At 36.1% G+C, this 21,742-nt stretch overlaps 1 protein-coding gene across 6 annotated transcripts in view; it reads left to right on the forward strand.

Annotated features, from left to right (window-relative positions):
- LOC136028113 (GTP-binding protein RAD-like) overlaps positions 1 to 21,742 on the forward strand; it is a 196,796-nt gene that overhangs the window by 144,759 nt on the left and 30,295 nt on the right. For all 6 annotated transcript variants that reach the window (XM_065705750.1, XM_065705748.1, XM_065705752.1 and 3 more), the window contains one exon: positions 16,907 to 16,998. In XM_065705750.1, the coding sequence (XP_065561822.1) occupies positions 16,907 to 16,998 (92 nt within the window). The remainder of the gene's footprint in view (positions 1 to 16,906; positions 16,999 to 21,742) is intronic.

Raw genomic sequence — 21,742 nt, forward strand, 5'->3', positions numbered from 1 at the left:
AAATGACAAATGACATGAAATATACACCCTTGAAATTACCATTGTCAAAAACCCTTAACGATAGGATTACAGTGCGCTAGTTTGAACAGCATATAATATCATATTTTTTTCCCAAATAGCACCAGTATCCCAGAGAAAAATATACTTAAATGGCATGTTGACTTGTATTGCTTGAAAACCCTAACTAGAAGTGTACAGTTCCCCTTCTTAAAAACCAAAAAAATCATCGTATACAACCATTTTACCATGACACACAACCCAATCCCTTCCCTAATGATTATTAAATCAGTATGATTTTTGAAGTAACTATTATTTTTGCTAATAAATTTATTTGACTCCTGACTTGTCTCTTGACTCGCAGTTTAGCATTGTTAGCACGACTGGTGTGTCTTCCTTTTTTCCAGTGCATCGATTGTATCGAGCCAAACGTGTTAAATTATCATTAGAGGGACCATTTTAACGGAATTTAAAAATTTAAGTGCTTTCTTCAGTCACAACAGAGATCACTCCACATCAAAGTGCTACTTTCTGGCACATAACGGCAACTTTGGCCTAAACAGGGCCAAAATGTCAGCGAGGAAACTTACGAAAAAGCCAGTTAATTTCTAATGGCTGGATACTGAGCTTATGTAATATTACATACAAAAAACTAGTTTTTTTAACTGAAAGTAAGGAGCGACATTAAAACTTAAAACGAACAGAAATTACTCCGTATATGAAATGGACTGTCCCCTCCGCAATCCCTCGCTCTTTACGCTAAAGCTTTTAATTGTTTTAAAAAGCAAAATTGAGGCAAAGAGTTAAACTTTAGCGTAAAGAGCGAGGGATTGCGAAGGGGACAGTCCATTTCATATACGGAGTAATTTCTGTTCGTTTTAAGTTTTAATGTCGCTCCTTACTTTCAGTTAAAAAAACTAGTTTTTTTTATGTAATTTCTGAACGTTTTTTAATTAATGCATGTTTGATTTTGACTCTCCACACGTAAACTATTCAAATGAAATTGGCATATTAATTCCTTTTTTGGCTAAATGGCTTTCTCTTAGTTTTGATCATACGATTTTCAGAAATATGGGATGGGGAAGGAGGCCTAGTTGTCATGGAGTTTTTCGGTTACATAAAAAGGCAACTATTAATTTTAATTTTAACGAATTTTTTTATTAGCAAAAAATATACGTAACTTAAGAATTAACTTACGTAACAAACTTTTATATTCTTTAATTTTTATTATGTATATGACGGGGTTTGTACCCTCGTTAATACCTCCTTCTTTACACTAAATCGTAAGTTTTGTCCCAATTCTTTAAGAATGACCCCTGAATCAGAAAGGCCGTAGAATAAATAGTTGAAATTATTAAAAATACTTTAGCATAAAGAGCAAGGTATTTATCTCCTCCTAAATACCTCGCTCTTTATGCTAAAGTATTTTTAGAACCCCTCATATGCGTAATAATCTCTGTTCGTTTTAAGCTTCGATGCTACTTCTTCCTTTCATTTGAAAAAAAAAACGTTTTCATTTTTATTTTTCATTGTTTTCTTATAGTAATGCTAGAGAATCCTGCGCCCTTTTCATTGAATTTTTCTTCCCCCGTGACAAATTCCTCCAAGGAAAGATCCTCCATCATAGCCCCCTCTCCTCAGCCCCACCCCCAAACAAAAAAAATCCCCCTGAAAACGTCTGTACACTTCCCAATAACCATTACTATATGTAAACACTGGTCAAAGTTTGTAACTTACAGCCCCTCCCCCAGGGATTTTGGAGGAGTAAGTCATCCCCAATGACATAGTTATTATAGTTTTCGACTATGCTGAACAAAATGGCTATCTCAAAATTTTGATCCGTTGACTTTGGGAAAAAAATGAGCGTGGGAGGGGGCCTAGATGCCCTCCAATTTTGTTGGTCACTTAAAAAGGGCACTAGAACTTTTTATTTCCGTTAGAACTAGCCCTCTTTCGACATTCTAGGACCACTTGGTCGACACGATGACCCCTGGGGAAAAAAAAACAAAAAAAAAAAACAAATAAACACGCACCCGTGATTTGTCTTCTGGCAAAAAATGCAAAATTCCACATTTTTGTAGATAGGAGCTCGAAACTTCTACAGTAGGGTTCTCTGATACGCTGAATCTGATGGTGTCATTTTCGCTAAGATCCTACGACTTTTAGGGGGTGTTTCCCCCTATTTTCCTAAATAAGGCAAATTTTCTCAGGCTCGTAACTTTTGATGGGTAAGACTAAACTTGATGAAATTTATATATTTAAAATCAGCATTAAAATGCGATTCTTTTGATGTAGCTATTGATATCAAAATTCAATTTTTTAGAGTTTTGGTTACTATTGAGCCGGGTCGCTCCTTACTACAGTTCGTTACCACGAACTGTTTGATATGTGATTTCTTCTGTTCCTATTATAGACAAAGAATCTAGACTTTTAAATAACTTTCCAAAAACAATAAGATTTCAGATACTACTGCTGATCTTAAATTAAACGACACACAATTCGGTATAAAAGAGACAATCTTTTGTCATTTCTGTGTCGTAGTTAGGACTTTACTGAGATAGCAGTATTTTTGAGGTTATTAAGATCCGAGTTTTATCTATTTTGTTTTGTTTTGTTTGTTTTTCTTCTAGTTTTTTGTTTGTGTTTTTCTTTATGTATTGTTTTTAATTTAATTTAACTTCAATTTTCTTCTGTTGATAAAGGTTCCCGGACATGGAGTCGAAATTTTGGGATTTTTACTATTTAAAGTTTGTTTGCTATGATTGTTTATTTAATATCTGTTTATTTTGGATTTAATTTTTCTTTAATAGTAATTTCTGATTGATTTGAGTTTAAATCTTTATAGGAATTTATTTGTTTTAGTATTATTCAGTATGATATTACTCTTTTTTTTTGAAAAACTTTTTTTCAGAATTATATTTAAATTAATTTCTGTTTGTTTTTTTACTGTCAACGTTTCGAGATTTTTGTGTGTCCTGTTTGAACATCAATGTTTTTTTTTTAGCATCAAAGTTTGATCAATGAATAAAAGTAATGTTTTTTTTTAACTTTAAATTTTCAAACTTCAACATCTCCCTCGACATTTCCTGACAGTTTTTAGTAGATGTAGTAGAAGTTGTAAGCAGTCGCAGTTGTAAGTTGTCGTAGTTGGAATTGGTCATAGTTGCAGTCGTCGCCCGTCTCATTTGTAGCGCAATAGTAGCAGTAGTAGCATTGGCTCTGAAAATCGCAAGTTAATATTCTTAACCGTTCCTAAGATATTACAGATGCGCCTTTTTGATAACTTGGATGCAAATAGTCTCTTTAGATTTAGCTAGTCATGCCCCTCAATATTTCTGGGAAGTTTGCCCCTTAACCTTTTGGACGAACAAGGGATTAAACAAATCACCCCTTTCCCAATGATAAATCCTGCATGTAAAAAAAAAGATGAATGGCATAATTTATAATCCCTGCCCCGGGCCTTTGGGGGATTTCTATCCCTAGTTAATAGTTAATAGACGATTTGACTGTTTGGAATAAAACACATTAAGATATTTATCAGTGTTAAGGGGAACATATAAAAGGGCAAGAGGGGGGGGTATCTTTCGTTCCTTTTTCAAAAATACTCTCAATATATCATTAAATTTTCAGCTTAATAGCCTTAGCCGTTCATAAAATTTTGCTTTTGTATTCTTCTTTCATCCATATAGTGGGCTTTGATTTTGTTTGACATCACCCTTGTTATTTTCTAAGAGTTTCCCCTTAACTTTCCTAGCCTTTTTGGAAGACTCAAACCAAACATACCCCCTTCCCAATATTCAGTCTTACATATAAGTAATGAGCAGCTTAAATAACTCACAAAACTTACCCCAGGGGCTGTGGGGGCTACACCATCCCTGGAGGTATAGTTATTTGATTTTTCGACTATTTTGAATTAAATGGATATACCAACATTTTGTTAAACATCTTTAGAGCGAGGGCAGATAAAAAGGAATGGATGGGGGACTGGCTGGCCTTTGACCACTTTTTAACATCCTCCTCAATATGCCTTGGGAGTTTAAACTTAATACCCAGCTGTTCTTGTTATATTGCAGACAAAGCCTTTTTGATAAAGATGCACATAGTGTCTTTAGATTTAGTTTAACACGCCCCTCAATATTCCCCAAAATTTCACCTTACTGCTCTTAGTCTTTTCGAACACACCTAGAATCGAACATTTTCCCAATTGCTAATGATCAATCCAGCATTTAAAAAAGGGCAAATCGCATAATTTACAATCCTCGCCCTGGGGGCTGTGGGGGTACTGCATTCCTGGAGACATAGCTACTAGGCCTTTTGACTGTTTTGAACAATTTTTCTTAACTTTTTGATCAGTATTTAAAGAAGGGGGCATCTAAAATGGGTTAAGGGGTCTAGCTGCCCTCCAAAAGCCCCTCAAGACTCTCCTAAACATCTCCTGAAGTTTTCAACTTAATATCATCAGCCGTTCCGTAGATACTGATGGTACGCACTTCTGACAATCAGCACGCAAACAGTGTGTTTTATTGCGTTTGGCATCCCTCTCCAAGGCTGCGGGGGTTTATGTTAAACCCGAAAGCATATTTATTTGATCTTTGGACTATTGTGAACAAAATGGTTTTCTTAAAATTTTGATTGGATTCATTTGGAGAAAAAGGGTGAGGGAGGGGGGCTGCCTTTCGATAACTTTGGACTCTTAAAAAGGGAACTATAACTCTCAGTTTCCAATTGAATGAAAAACTCTGCAAGGTTTAGATGACCACCTCTTCCGTAAAAATCTTATATGTTAACAATGGGTTACTTGCATAACTTCCAATCTTTGCCCTGGTGGCTTTGGGGGGTTCTGTCGATCCCGGAGACACAATAATTTCCCCTTAACTAAATGACTATCTCAACATTTGTATCGGATGCTTTTGGGGAAAAAGAGCAGTAGAGGAGGGGGTCCGGTCATCCTTTCGTTCACCTTATACTCTTAGAAAGGGAATTAGAACTTCTGATATTCAATCTAATAAGCCAACTCTAGAGTTTATACGAACTTCCCTTTCGTAAACAGCTTGTATATTAAAACGAGCAACTTTCATAATTAAAAACCCTTGCCCTGGGGCTGGGGGAGGGTTAAACCAGGAATCATGGTTATTTGACTTTTGGACAATTTTGAACAAAATGGTTATTTAAAATTTGATTCGAAGCCGTTGCGGAAAAGGTATTGGGGGAGGGTGTCCTCCAATAATATTGATTCTTTAAAAGGGAACTAGAATTTTCGGTTTCAAATCGAATGAGCCTTGTCCGAAGTATATACGATCACCTGATCCTGATGAAGTACCTCTGAGGAATAAAAAAATTAATAAATCTCGATAAAACATTGAAGCCTTATGGCTTTTTGCTATAAGCAACGCTGAAGCGTTGCTTTTGAACTTTGAATGTTGTAACAATTTCGATGTAATGCAATTCAGTATCCACAAGATTACGAAGTTTCTAGAAGAGAATGTTTTACAAGAAATGCTTGCGAAATTCTGTATCTTTAGAAAACAATTTTGGAAATGTCAATAAAATCATTTTAAGAAAAAGCTTAGAAACTAGAATCTACTCAAGAATCCTTCTGTCCAAGTGCTTTGCTCAGGTCAAGGCATTTAGGAAACTTTGCGATACTTCAACAGGCTCCTATTTTTGTCATCAAATACTCCCTCAAAAGTTCTTTCTGACTTCGACCCTATCAAACACGTGGAAGCTTCCTAGGAAACAACGAAGTTCTAATTGCATAACTCTCTATAATAGTTCCTTGGGCAGGCTGAAATATCCCTTTACGGTACTCATGTTATACCTACATGTGTTCCCGGATACTTTCTGTGCAATCATGGTACACATATTAAGCAAACTAAGTAAGCTACAAATAAGTTTGTTTTTGCCTAAAGGTTTAAATTATTGCTCTCAGTTCTTTATTTTTCGACTCTGAGTAAAATTATCAACTGTGTATCGGATGATAAAAGGAATATTTCGGTTGTGTTAATTCAAAACGTGATAAGTGACATTTTTTTAGACTTAGATAACAGTATCAACAATCTAAGCTCAGCAGGCTCAACCAGTTGATCGAATTCATTTTCTTGAGACCATTAGTACCAAATGTAGTGCAGGAAAAAAGCCAGGGCCATCCGCGAGGCATTATTAGATGAGCTGCCTCTCCTTTTTTAGACTAAAGCTAAATGGCCTGCGTAATGGCCTTTTTTATTATTTTGTCTCTAATGAAGCAAAAAAACGAAGTTGTTGCACAGAATCCGTCAGATTGCCATGCAGTCAAGGAAGTGTGGGAAAAAAAGGGTCTAACCGAAAACAAATTGCAAGAGAAATGATTCTTTGACTTCTCGGCTCAGAAATCTTTGCTTCCAAATATGCAAAGTTGGCTCATCTAGCTATTTCAGAAATATATATATTTTTTTAGAGGTTGATTTTGAGGGGGTGAATTTCTTGGTTCCATATAGAGGGGTACAACAACAAAATTGATATCTAGAATAGTGTAATAGGTCACGATATTATGAAAATCACTTTTACTTGAACGTAAAATTAAAACTTAGGGTTCTTTTTTGGTTGAGGTTGATTTCAAGAGGGCGGAATTCGTGCTTCCATTTAAAGGGGTACAACAACAAAATTGATTTTTAGAATAGGGTATTAGATTAGAGTGACTATGGAAATCAACTTTATATGAACGTAAAACTAAAATTAGATTTTTGAGGTTGAGGCTGATTTGGAGGAGGTGAATTAGTTTTTACATATAAAGGAGTGCAGAAACGAAAGTAATGTCTAGAATAGGGTACTAGATCACGGTGACAATAAAAGTAACCTTTATTTGAATGTAAAACTAAAAATTTCATTTAAATATTCAATTAGTGTTAAACCACGCTTAATATGAAAGAAACTGGTTTTAAAATGTAGAATGACAATTATCACTCAGTAGTTTTGCAATATAAAGGCGTACAATAACAAAATTAATGTCTAGAATTGGATACTGGATCATGATGATTATGAAAATCACTTTTATTTTAACGTAAAATCAAAAATTATGTTAATTATATGATAGGTTGATTTTGAGGAGGAAAAATTCGTGTTTCCATATAAAGGCGTACAACAAAAAAATTGATGTCTACAATAAGGTACTAAGTCAACGTGATTATGAAAGTCACCTATATTTGAATGTAAAATTAGAAGTTTCATCAAAATATTTCATCAGTTTCATAACCCTTTCGCGAATGAAAGGACCTCACAATTCTAGCATTGATTCAGAGTTCAAAGTGAAAACACATGTACTAAATTGGATATTCCATTAACAAACCAGTAAGCTTTTTAAGTGGATTAAATAAAAAAAAAACGAGTTTTTTTTAACTGAAAGTAAGGAGCGACATTAAAACTTAAAACGGACAGAAATTACTTCGTATATGAAAAAGGCTGCTTCCTCATCAACACCCCGCTCTTTACGCTAAAGTTTGACTCTTTCTCTCAATTCTTCTTTTTAAAACAGTAAAAAACTTTAGCGTAAAGAGCCGGGTGTTGATGAGGAAGCAGCCTTTTTCATATACGAAGTAATTTCTGTTCGTTTTAAGTTTTAATGTCGCTCCTTACTTTCAGTTAAAAAAAACTCGTTTTTTTTTATTTAATTTCTGAACGTTTTTGAATCAATGCATGTTTTGATTTTGGCTCTCCGCAGAGGAATAATCAAAACGAAATTTTGCATATTTTTTTTTTTTTTGGGGGGGGGGGCTAAATGGCTTTCTCATAATTTTGATCGAATGATTTTGAGAAAAAAAGAGCGGGGGCGAAGCCTAGTTGCCCTCCGATTTTTTGGTTAATTAAAAAGGCAACTAGAACTTTTAATTTTTTACGAATCTTTTTATTGGTAAAAGATTTACGTAACTTATAAATTAGCTTACGTCAAGAACTTTTGTATTCTCATGTTTTTATTACATATATGAGGGGATTCGCCCCATCGTCAGTACCTCGCTCTTTACACTAAAGCTTAAATTTTATCCCAATTCATTAAGAATGACCCCTGAATCACAAAAGCCGTAGAATGAATAGTTGAACTTACTAAAAATACTTTAGCGTAAAGAGCTAGGTATCATAAGGAGGTGAGCCCCTTATTTGGGTAATAATTTCTGTTTGTTTTAAGTTTTATTGCTGTTCCTTACTTCCAGGTGAAAAAGCTTTTTCACATTTATTTTTTAATTTTTTTTTTAAATAATGCTAGTAAATCCTGCTCTCCCTTCATGGAAGTTTTCTTTTCCCATGACAAATTCTCGATGGAAAGTTCCCCCAGCATATCCCCCTCTTCTCAACCCCTCCCCCCAACCAAAAAAATCCTCCTGAAAACGCCTGTATACTTCCCAATAACCATTACTATATGTAAGCACAGGTCAAAGTTTGTAACTTATTGCCCCTCCCACGTGGACCGTGGGGGAGTAAGTCGTCCCCAAAGACATAGTTATAAGGTTTTTCGACTACGCTGAATAAAATGGCTATCTCAGAATTTTGATCTGTTGACTTTGTGAAAATAATTAGCGTGGGAGGGGGCCTAGGTGCCCTCCAATTTTTTTGGTCACTTAAAAAGGGCACTAGAACTTTTCATTTCCGTTAGAATGAGCTCTCTTGCAACATTCTAGGACAACTGGGTCGATACGATCACCCCTGGGGAAAAAAAAAAAAAAACAAAAAAACAAATAAACACGCATCCGTGATCTGCCTTCTGGCAAAAAATACAAAATTCCACATTTTTGTAGATAGGAGCTTGACACTTCTACAATAGGGTTCTCTGATACGCTGAATCTGATGGTGTGATTTTTGTTAAGATTCTATGACTTTTAGGGGGTGTTTCCCCCTATTTTCTAAAATAACGCAAATTTTCTCAGGCTCGTAACTTTTGATGGGTAAGACTAAACTTGATGAAACTTATATATTTAAAACCAGCATTAAAATGCGATTCTTTTGATATAGCTATTGGTATCAAAATTCCATTTTTTAGAGTTTTGGTTACTATTGAGCCGGGTCGCTCCTTACTACAGTTCGTTACCACGAACTGTTTGATTTAATCCTAGTGTGTCAGATTTAACAATCTTTGACGAAGGATTATAGGTCCTGACCTATATAATTTACTGTGTGACGTCACCAATACATAACCGGTCGAACAACCATCTCTGGACTTCAATTAAGTGAAAATTTAAAGACCTTTTGATACCGATTAAATAAAAAAAACAAGTTTTTTAAATGAAAGTAAGGAGCGACATTAAAACTTAAAACGAACAGAAATTACCCCGTATATGAAAGGGGCTTTTCCTTCTCAACTCCCCGCTCTTTACGCTAAAGTTTGACTCTTTTTCTTAACTCTACATTTTAAAACAGTAAAAAAAACTTTAGCGTAAAGAGCGGGGCGTTGAGAAGGAAAAGCCCCTTTCATATACGGAGTAATTTCTGTTCGTTTTAAGTTTTAATGTCGCTCCTTACTTTCATTTAAAAAACTTGTTTTTTTTTATTTAATTTCTGAACGTTTTTGAATCAATGCATGTTTTGATTTTGGCTCTCCGCAGAGGAATAATTAAAACGAAAATTGTATATTTATTTTTTTTGGCTAAATGGCTTTCTCATAATTTTGATCGAATGATTTTGAGAAAAAAAGAGTGGGGGAGGAAGACTAGTTGCCCTCCGATTTTCGGTTAATTAAAAAGGCAACTAGAACTTTTAATTTTTTACGAATCTTTTTATAAGTAAAAGATATACGTAACTTATAAATTAGCTTACGTAAAGAACTTTTGTATTCTTATGTTTTTATTACATATATGAGGGGGTTCGCCCCTCGTCAGTACCTCGCTCTTTACACTAAAGCTTAAATTTTGTCCCAATTCATTAAGAATGACCCCTGAATCACAAAAGCCGCAGAATAAATAGTTGAAATTACTAAAAATGCTTTAGCGTAAAGAGCGAGGTATTAGGAGGAGGTGAGCCCCTCATATGGGTAATAATTTCTGTTTTTTATAAGTTTTAATGCTGCTGCTTACTTCCAGGTGAAAAAAAAACTTTTTCATTATTTTTTTTAAGTAATGCTAGTAAATCCTGCGCTCCCTTTATGGAAAATTTCTTCCCCCATGACAAATTCCTTGATGAAAAGTTCCCCCAGCATATCCCCCTCTTCTCAACCCCTGCCTCCAACAAAAAAATCCTCCTGAAAACGCCTGTACACTTCCCAATAACCATTACTATATGTAAGCACTGGTCAAAGTTTTGAACTTGTAACCCCTCCAACGGGGACTGTGGGGGAGTAAGTCGTCTCCAAAGACATACTTATGAGGTTTTTCGACTACGCTGAATAAAATGGCTATCTCAGAATTTTGATCCGTTGACTTTGGGAAAATAATTAGCGTGGGAGGGGGCCTAGGTGCCCTCCAATTTTTTTGGTCACTTAAAAAGGGCACTAGAACTTTTCATTTCCGTTAGAATGAGCCCTCTTGCAACATTCTAGGACAACTGGGTCGATACGATGACCCCTGGAAAAAAAAAATTAACACGCATCCGTGATCTGCCTTCTGGCAAAAAATATGCAAAATTCCACATTTTTGTAGATAGGAGCTTGAAACTTCTACTGTAGGGTTCTCTGATACGCTGAATCTGATGGTGTGATTTTCGTTAAGATTTTGTGACTTTTGGGGGTGTTTCCCCCTATTTTCTAAAATAACGCAAATTTTCTCAGGCTCGTAACTTTTGATGGGTACAACTAAACTTGATGAAACTTATATATTTAAAATCAGCTTTAAAATGCGATTCTTTTGATGTAAGACGTTGTATGAGGAGGTAGTTCCTGACGAGCGATGCATCAAGTATGTAAACGATGAAGGTAATGTCATGGATATTGGGAAATTGCTGCACTAGTGCAGTAAGGAAAAATAGCAGCTCCCAAAGTTTGTTATTTATGACCCACAAGGATTCCCAGCGGCATCTGAGTTAGTTGGAGCTTGCATTACTTCTGCGGTTAACCAAATGTGCCGAAAACTGGATAATTTTATTCATTGCACGACTGCTCAGCCCATTCCATCCCTTTCTTTTGATGAAAAGCCTCTGCCTGCTCCCCCGTCAGATGCCGTAATAGCAAAAAATCCACCGACCGCCTTATCATCCTACGAAAGACGTAAAAATGTAATCGAATCGGCGGTTGGTCTGGAACAATCTGGTGATATTGAGATCCGCCGAGGAAAGTCTGAGCTTCGTGTCCTAGTTAACTGCTCAAATAAACCTGAAAAGATTACATGTTCGCTGAAAAACATTGACGCGAATATGTCAGTCAAGGTTAAGGCCAAAGAATTTGTGGGCATTATTAAACGCGTTCCCGAGGAATTCGAAGCCTCGTTCACAGATTTAGTGAAGAATTGTCAGAAAGCCAAACGCTGCGGGATAAGTCGAGCTTTTAAGCTACATTTCCCTTCGGACGCGGACTTACACTGTGCTTTAACAAATCCCCCTAATCTGGGGTACGAAAGGCTCCCAATCGAATTATATCGTGTTCTTTCACGTAGATGCTATCAATGTCAACAAGCTGATGGTTACCTGGCAAAGAATTGTCCAAACTCTAAAGTTTGCTCCCATTTTGGGTAGGAGGGGCATGATAGTCCCAAGACTTCTCCCTGTCAAAAGAAAATGAGATGTGCCGCATCCAAATCAGATAGGCATCATTATTACTCCGTCTATTGCCCTGAAAATAGAAAATAAAGCGAACCGAACCAATAGATCGTGATGGCCAGTAAAACTAAGGTTTCGACTTGTTCGTGGAACTTAAATGGTAAAGTTTCGGAGAAGCTACCGCTGCTAGAAGAGATGTTAAGGAAATCTGATATTTTGTGTCTACAAGACTATTTTTTATCCCTGGGACAAGCCTAGTCTTCTGAATATTTTGAATGGGTTATTATTCAGTTCCCCAGCTACCCGACGAAGAGTGCGCGGCCGCCCTTCTAGAGGTATAGCAATTATCTGCAAACGCCCAGCCACAATTATTAAAAGTGCGGATTACTTTAATAGCATTCAGATGAGTGATCTCGTCGTGATTAGCGTTTATTTGCCTACAAATTACGGAGATCAGTCTTCCAAAATAAGGTTTCAGACTGCAGCTCGATTTCTCGCTAAGTGTGTCGAGCAGTCTGCTCGGAAGAAGTCTCGCTGTCTAATAATAGGGGACTTTAACTGTAATTTGGCGGATGAAAAGTGTTCTCATGCGCAACTCATCAAAAGTATGATACCGGAGTCTTCTACCCCACTGCGAAAAGACAAACCATATTCGTACATTTCTACTAGTAATACTGTGACAAACTTGGATTACGTGCTATATTTTGCCAGCGCTAATTATGAACTGATAGTTCATTCGGAACGTTTCTATAGTTCCGATTGCCGTAGCTGTTCCTATCCAGGGTCCCAATGTTCAACGTGATCATAAATGGTGAAACCAAAAAATGTGGGAAAAAACATATCCCTTAATGTTTCAGCAAGTTAGTGACGAGATCTTTGATAAGATAAGAGTACCATTTCACCTCCTCTAGGTAAATTTAAGTTGTAGTGAGCCAGAGATTCAACTTCAACTAAATATCAATTTTGCAGAGATTATCCATGCTTTGAAATATGCAGAGTCCGTAGCAGTACCTTTTAAGTGTATTAGAGTAAAAACCGCAAAATTCGGTTGGTCTTCAAACCCTCTACTTAAAAAAGAATGCTCTGACTCATAAGTTTTGGCTGATAATCTGGAATGAGTGTGGCAGGCCGAGATCTGGCGTTGTGAATTCGATTCGTATATTTTGCAAACGCAAATTCAACCGTGAACTAAGTCTGTACATGGCAGAGGTGAAAATTAATAGTGCTAAAAAAAACGCTGAAAATCCCAATTTGATATGGAAGCTACGTCCTAGTCCTTCTGGTGTTCCAAGCTCTGGAGTTACTCCTGCATCTGAGTGGGTTAGTCATTTTTCCGAGCAATTAAAGGGCCCTGATAGTAACGCTAAAGTTGAGTTTGATAAAGAGATTGAAAGTATTTTACAGACAAAGCCGAAAACTGACAAAACTGACAATTGTTGTCTCGTCAGATATGATTAAAGATATAGTAAGAAAACTCAAGAAAAAATCATCGTCTGGATACGATGGGCCTTGTGCGCGACATTTGGAATTGGGTTGTGGCTTGTTATTTGAGCATTCAGCTTTGTTATTTCAGATAATATTTTGTTTGGGGGTTGTGCCTGATAATCGTTGTATTGGCGTAACTAAGTCAATTTAAAAGACATGGTAAATCAAGTGTTAGTGGTAATTCGTATCGTCCTATTACGGTGTTGAGCGTATTATCAAAATTTTTTGAGCTGTCGATTATTCATGATGATCAGAGGATTCGTAAGATGCCCCCCTTCCTGTTTGACTTTCAGCGGGGGCTTGGGTGCTTCTAGGCACTGAGATCCTTTTATTCGGTATCGGTAGATTCTGTCGGGAAAGGGGAAATTTTGGTTGTTAGTGCGTATAACATTACTAATGCATTTGGTTCATTGATTCATCCACGGTGTCCCGTAACACCGCACTGAAACAATATTACGGAGTTCTCGACCTGATCATGCAGCTGGATATTTTATATGTAAACTTGTCGTCAAAAGAGGTTTGCCATTTTTGGAGTGGTTTCCTTTTTTGAAAAGTCTATTTTTTTCATGTTTTTGTTTTGTATATATTTGTTCCTATTTTTGAATGTGTCTTTGTTTTTCTTTCTTCTTTTTGATACTCCATGGCCATGCCTTTTTGTTATTGGTGGTTATAAAATACATTCATTCATTCATTCAGAATATAAAAATCCTTCGGGTACTTCTAAATCAGTCACTACAGTGATAAAACCTGTTCCATCGGGTTCCGCCTTATTTGGCCGGTCGATTAATGGGTAACAGGTCAAAGTAACTTTCAGTGACAGTTGTTTAGCTGACGGTGAAGTTTTGTTGTTTCATTTTTTTCAAAAGAGGTAAGAAGTCGGTTTTGCATTAGTACGTAAATACGTCCACATTCAAGGAAAAGTCAGTGGCCATGACGCTTGCTAATAAAGCTGCACCAGTTATTAATGGACAGTCAGTCACCGTTGATCAAGCATTGATCTTTCAGCGGCTGGTAACAATTGCTGGAAATAGCGACGATAACTTGGATTCATACTCTGAAAATGAATTGTGCTCGCCACCTCCGTCACTTTTGTAGCAAATGGACTTCTACGATTAGCCGACATGGCGATGTGGAACTGATTCCCTCACCGACGCGATGTGGCGCTTAGTAGCAGAACAGCAGCCAAAAACTTAAGACTTCGTCAAAGATTTCAGTGACAAGCATATAGTTTTCGATGGTAGGGCACTGCTTCAGTGAATCCCTTGGGAAAAACTCAGCTTATGGTAGTATCTGCCAGAACTGCGTTGACTAAGTTGCACGCGAAAATGGGTTGCAAAGGACGTTGGTAGTTTTCGACGGATACAACCAAGCATCTTCAGTCAAAGACATCAGCCATTTGAGATGGAAAGGGACACGATCTTCCCCGCACATCAATTTTAACAGGAATACTGTCTCTTCTACAAACAAAGAAGTGCTCCGAAGTATCTTCAAGAATAATCAAGCAATCATAGCCATGACCAGAGAGTACCTGACCAAAGCTGGATGTCAGGTATACCAGGCAGAAAGTAACGCTGATCTTCTCATTGTTCTAACTGCAGTTCGATATGCTTATTTCATGCCTACTATCCTGGTTGGAGACGACACAGATCTGCTTATACGCATGTGCTATCACGCTCAGAAAGGTAGCCCAGCGATCTACTTTGACTCTGAGCGTCGAGCTGGAATCTCAAAGAATAGAACTTGGGATATAAATGCGACGAAATTCAAAACTTGGATCTCGTCTATATAGCACAATCCTGTATGTCTACACCTTCCTTGGGTGCGATTCAACTTCTCGTATATGGCATTGGGAAGTCATTGGGACTACAGATTCTGATAAAAAAAAAAACAATGAATTCTACGAATCCGCTAAAGTTCTTATGGACCCGCTATCCACCAAGCAAGAGATTTCAGCAGCTAGGGTGAAAGCAATGATGCTTTTATATAAGTGCCCAGGCTCAAAATCAACCCTCAATCAGTTGCATCATCTCAAAAGCATCGAGATAGTTACAGCGTCTGTTTCGTATGTTGAGCCTAAAGTTCTCCCTCATACCAGTGGTTCTTGCAGCTTCCACTCATTTCGAGTTTATTTGCAAGTTAGATCATGGAAAACCTTGGGATGTAATCTCGACCCTTCCCAGCTCGGTGAGCTGGGAAGATGAGAGAGCTGCCTCCAGCTCTCTCATTGCAGTTTTTCACTGTAGCTGTAAAAACGACTGCTCAAATATGCGATGCACTTGCAAAAGAAATGGAATGAAACGCACCTGGTTCTGTGGACCTTGCAAGAGAACAAATTGTGCTAACTGTTTTACATCTGAGTTTCTCAGAGTTGATGATCTGGAAGATAATGAAGATCTATGAATATTGATATTTTGATTTTTTTTATCACATTTATATCTTATGTGACTGAAAAAGTTGAGAATGTTTTAATCATTAGTTAAAACACTGAACTGGGTGATAGTTGTCATTCTCCATTTTAAGACCAATTTCTCACAGTTAAGCGTGATTTAACACTAATAGAATACTTAAATGAAAGTTTTAGTTTTACTTTCATATAAAGAGGATTTTCAAAATCACGGTGATCTGGTACCCCATTAAGACATCAATTTTGTTGTTGTACGTCTTTATATGTAAAAACTAATTCATCTCTTTAAAGTCAATCTCAACCTCAAAAAACCTAATCTTTAGTTTGACGTTCATATGAAGGTGATTTTCATAATCACCGTGATCTAATACCCTATTATAGACATAAATTTTGTTGTTGTACGCCTTTACATGGAAGCACGAATTTCACCTTCTTAAAATCAGCATCAACCTAAAAAAACTAAGCTTTGATTTTACGGTCAAATAAAAATATTTTCTTAATCACCGTGACTAATTACACTATTCCAAACACCAATTTCGTTGTTTTACGCCTATATGTGCAAGCACAAAATTCACCCCCTCAAAATCAACCTCAACCTAAAAAAAAAATATTTCTGAAATAGCTAGAAATGAACTATATTTGTATATTTGGAATCAGCACATTTTTTTTTTTAATCGGGCAGTCAAAGAATCTTTTCTCTTGCAATTTGTTTCCGGTCAAACTGTTCCCTTCCTGGACTAATATTTATTACCGAAAGAACGAGCACTAAAACCCAACATTAAGGGAAGAAACTGACCAGATGGCTTTCAATAGGATCTAGCAGGCACATTACAAGGTTCTTTTTGGTTAAACTTGTTATACTACCATGTTAAAACGTAGCAAAAAACAACAATATATGATCAATTCCTTACATTGTTGACTCAAATATTCAGAGTCGTATACACCTTAACCGTCCCTTGAGACAACGATCATTAAAATACTTTTAGAAAATGTCGACATTTTCTATTATTTAGAAAATGCCGTGGATTATAGGGAATAAATTATTTCTCGTAGATCAAAAGAACTTTTTGTACCTTACCCCATTAGGTAAAAATCACTGCTAATTCATTTCCTCAGTCAAAAGTAGAAATGTGTTATTTTCTCCGCTAGTTTTTGTAATAACCCACTACATCGCCTTGACCTCAACTAATCCATTAAGGAAACAAGAGAAAGAGCTCAGAAAAAAAAAGTCAGGCACGAGAAATTATAATGACACAAATAAGAACATATTAGGTGATACGAACTATAACGATATTCTTAATTAATGATACCAACAGCCCTTCCTGTCTGTCTTATAAATACCGCAATTAGAAGGATTTGCTTTTTCTATTCTAGATGACGACGCAGAGGAAAAATCTGTTTCGATCCTCTTAGACGGAGAAGAATCAGAGCTTACTTTATATGATTTTCCTTTTGGTACCATTTCGGTAAGTTCCTTTCCCTTTCTAAGAGTTTTAAATTGATTAAAATAAACAAGTGGGGAAAGAACAATTTTTTCTCTCTTTCTCAAAATGGAGCCAGGTATTCCAAAAGACAAAATAGGGTACAAAAGAAAAGAAATAAATTATATGTTTTAAGAAATAGTGAAACAGTTCTGGTATCTTTAGTATTTGGTTTGAAAACTTAAGAAGAATACAACTTTTCGTCAAAACAATTAGCATGTTCATGAAAGCCGTAGATTTTTTAAATAGTGAATTACTTAAAACGTTTTATGGGATGATCATAGGCAGCGCAATAGTGCTGCCTAAGTAAAGAGCGATGTGAGCACTTAATAAATTTTTCTTTGGAGGGGGGGGGGGGTGACTTTAGACCAGGGCACTTCGTAATTTGGGAACTTAACATAATTTGCACTGTACGAAAAACTAAATGCATTTTAAATATTTTTTTTTGCTTTAATAAATAAAAATTATTAAACGTTGAGGAATATACATCAGTATCTGTATGTTAAACTGACAATCCACGGTCATTGTTTATTTTTATTTTTTTATTTTAGTAAAGTCAAATTACGTTCCGGTCTTGAGAAGGCATGGGGGTTGTCGGCCATACTTATGTTAATTTTTGCTCGTTTTGAGTTTGACTCGGTTGTTTATTGCAATTTATGTTCCTTTTGAGTTTCCTTTGTTCCTTTGCTTTATCCTTGCAAGGTTATTTGACTTTATTTCTGCTCAATTTTGGCTTAGTAGAGCTCTTTACTTCTCTTTGAAAAACTTGTTTTATGGGAAAAGTTTTAAACTATATTTTTAATTAAGAGTACCTGAAAATATAAGAAGAATGGTAGTTATCTTATTCATTGCGGAGATGTTGCTCCCCTAAGGCCAGAAAATGATAATCAACCCTCAAAATCTTTGTTCCTTAAAATAGTCTATTCGGTAAATGCTAAAAGCATTTTTCATATAGAATTTTTCCAATTTTGGGGGGACTATGGGAGGAGTATTCACGAACAGATATTGTTTTCGGTGGATGTTTTCAACCCCTCCTCCTCTATACAGATAAGCAAATAAATATTTTCTTGATTTAACGCTCAAGCTAGCTCTGAAACAAGAAAAAAGCTGTCACCCCCTCTATCACTATTGCAGATTTAGTCGGAATATATTTATCCAAATAAAAAAAGGTAGGGGTGAAACCCCGTGCTCCCTACCACCACGTATTCATCTGGAAAACCTATCACCAAAGATTTTAGTATTTGGGTGTGAAATCACCAACCCAGCCTTGAAACCTTTGTAATTATGTATTACAGCATAAATGTTACTATTTCTGTGCAAACACTTCACAATAACTGCTTGTTTTCCATTGACTGCAGTGTTTCCAGTTTTCTTTTTAGAGAATCTGTAAAACTTTGGCGATTTTCAGTAGAAAATCGGTTGGTGGCTCTTAAGATTGGGTAGAATTTTCAGTAAGAATGTTTTTTTTTGTATTAGGTTTTTGGAGGTGTTTGAGGAATTTGCGAATACAATATCACATTCTAAAAATTCAGAGAGCAGATCTACAGGAGCCAGATACGATTCCGAAAAGAATAACGGGATCAATTTTTCAAACTTGACAAAAAGAAGCGGTTAGACGCTCGAAAAAATAATGAAATGTATTTTAATTTGAAAGAAAGTGCAGTCATATTTCATTAAGATTTTAAAGCTGTTCAATTAGAAATGTTTCTTCATCAACATCTACTTTTTCTCACCCTTTTAGGCTCCACGCGACATCCCACTCAGTTGAGGACGGTGAGAGAAAATCCGGACGAATTCCGGACACCAGGTCTTTAACTATTGAGTCTGAGTTAAGAGGATAAACTTTTTTTTTACCTCCATTTACAAACAGTTATTCACGAATGATAAAGGAAAAAAGCAAAGTCATAGCTTATTAATATTCATATAACTGCAAAAAAAATATATAAATATTATCAGAACTTTCAAATACATATACTGTATTTTATACATTAAAATAAAGAAACAAGTGCGTTCACTTTGGCCATCCATCTCCCACCGCTGTTTAAAACGGTTGAGAAACGGTTTAAGACCATTTTACGCAAGAACTCACTCTAAAATACTGAAGTTTGAGTGTTTCATCATCCGTTTTCGTTCTGATATTATGTTTTTTTTGTATTGTACTGTGAATTAATTAATTAAATTATTTTCTGAAGAATTGTTTTTACATCCCTTTCAGCGGCCAGACATCTTACCCACCCTATGGCTTTCAAGAGACTTTTAAGATTCTCTATTCTTTTAAGTTGTCTAATATTCACTAAGCGTCTTTTACAACTTTTTAATTCATGTAATAACAAGGCATTTTTATAAAGTTCAGTTAACACAAAGCTAGACCCGCGATCAGAGTAATTTTTTGAAGATCCTTCTCAGATGACATAAACTAAATCTTTTGGAGAAATCTTAATTTCTAATATTTTCTTATTGTATGGTGTTGCTTGGCTGTTTTGGGCCTTCGTTAATTCTTTGATCTAGATCTTGACGTAAGATCTTTAGATGGTGCTACTACTGTATATTTACTGAAATATTCAAGCGCAATAATGATATATTGGTCACCATCCGCGAAAATTGCAATTTTCCTGTGGTATCAATTGGCCGAATAGGAAAGGGATGACTTGGGAAAACATTCTCTCAAAGAGTGGGGTAAATAGCACTAACTTCATTTTTTCTCTAACAGAGGTCACAATTCATTACTGCTTCTTCAACATGGAAGTACATATTTTCAAAAACACGAGATTGGTTTAATTTATTTAAGGTTTTTGAGAGCTCCTATGTGGGCTACTAAAAAAGTATGTGGGCTAATAAAAGTTCTTGGAGTTTTTGCACTGCTGGCTTTTCATGTTAAAGGGCTTCTTTTAGAATATTTCTAAATGATCTAGATCCATGGCTTTTGAAACATTCGAACTTGTTACAAATCTCTGAATTTCTCCCCGTGTATAGCAGATGGCCTGGATTATCATAGCGGGATCACTTTTTTCTAAGCTCCGTTGAGTTTGTTTAAGAGTTGTAATCCACGAGTGATTACCATTTGGGTATGATAGTAACGAAATTGCGGGTGCTTGTTCAACGAATTGATTTTGAAGTCTGCTGGGTATAGGGCGGTCTTTACATTGCTCTTCTAAAGCGCTAATTTTGGATTGTACAATTTCTTCACTCCTTTTTTTTCTTGAGCATTTTCTAAAGCTATTTCTAATTATCTTATTCGGGTTTCATTTGAACTCATGATGGCTTTTTCCTTGTAAACCTATAGTGTAGGAAATGTTTTGAATTTAAAGGATTTTGAAGTTAGTAAAGTGAATTAATTGATAAATCGCGTAACAATTAGCACGCTACAAAAATAGGCCTAAGGGTATTTTGATCTCAATTTTAGTTACTCTAAAAGCTGGTAGTATAAAATCATTTATCCTCCCTCACTGAAATGGGAGCGTAGCGAATTTGGGTACCGGCGTCACCAGTTGTGAGGTTGCCCTCTTTCAAGGACCAGAAACACAAATAGGTAGATCAGAGCCTTGCTCCTTCAACCTTTCTACGCAAGGCTGTTGTCTTAAGAAGACTTTGGGTAACTTGCGTTACTAAACGCTCTTCCTTAGCATATCTTTTCTAACCTATAAAATTAGTTACCCAAAGGTCCTAAGGAAATAATCAAAATTGGTAGAGCCTAAATTAGGCGATGTAGTTCGAACCGGTACTCAAATCTGGTGTTAACTTGGCTTTATTGTCAAGCAAAATACCATTAGCTGAATTTCCCTAGATTGTAGACAGAACTCTGCATTCCCAACGTATCCCCTAGGTCAACCAATAAGACTTCTGACTCCTCAGTCCCTCTGTATAGACATAAAGGCTACCCTAGCTGTATAGGCAACAGAGAAAGTATCAGGTAGGTAAAAGAACGACCTGGGAGGAGGGAGACCTCTCCTCAGGATTCAAGTTTTACCGTATAGACACCAGAGAACGCTTCTAGGAGGTAAACGAAAAACCAGTGCCTAGGAAATTCCAATTATATGTGTCAGATTTATTGTAAACTTGAGCCATTTTGAACGCAAAGCGTCCACTATCCTTTTGCATACTAATGTTCGAGGCGCTGTTATTAAGACACCTTCGTTTGTTAAATCATCACCCCTACTTGGTCTGCTAGTATTTTTCCCGATTTAAAAACATCTTTTCACATTCCTCCATATTCCTTTAATCAATTTAAAATATGTTTGTTCCCAATAAAACTGTTTGAAAAGTTTGATGACTTTAAAAATGTATACGAATGACTGTCACCTGATTCAAGTCTTTTACGATTTGCAGTCAAATCTGATTCCAAATCAATTAAATTGTAACTCTTGCCATGAAGTATAAGATCACTCGTTCTGTTATCATTTATACATACTCATTTTCAGTGAGATAGGTAAGGAGTTTTTTACTTTGCTCACGATATGAATTAGGCATTAGGTCTGCAACATTCGTCAAAACTTTAGATACATCTTCTTCCTGTTTTGGCAATGGTGGTGCTGGTGATGAATTTTGATGTTGAGTTTGATCAATTATATTTATTTTAAATGGTCTTTCATGGTAGGGTTTATGCTTGTCGACACGTCGAAGGGTATTTTGAGAAAAAATAAATATTTCATCGTCGGCAATTGTCTCATTGTTAATAAATTTAACAAGATTATCTTCAAAGTGCTCTTTTGGTGAATGAGCGAGTTCTTTT

This window comes from Artemia franciscana, chromosome 6 (genome assembly GCF_032884065.1).
Source record: "Artemia franciscana chromosome 6, ASM3288406v1, whole genome shotgun sequence".
Taxonomy (NCBI): Eukaryota; Metazoa; Arthropoda; class Branchiopoda; order Anostraca; family Artemiidae; genus Artemia; species Artemia franciscana.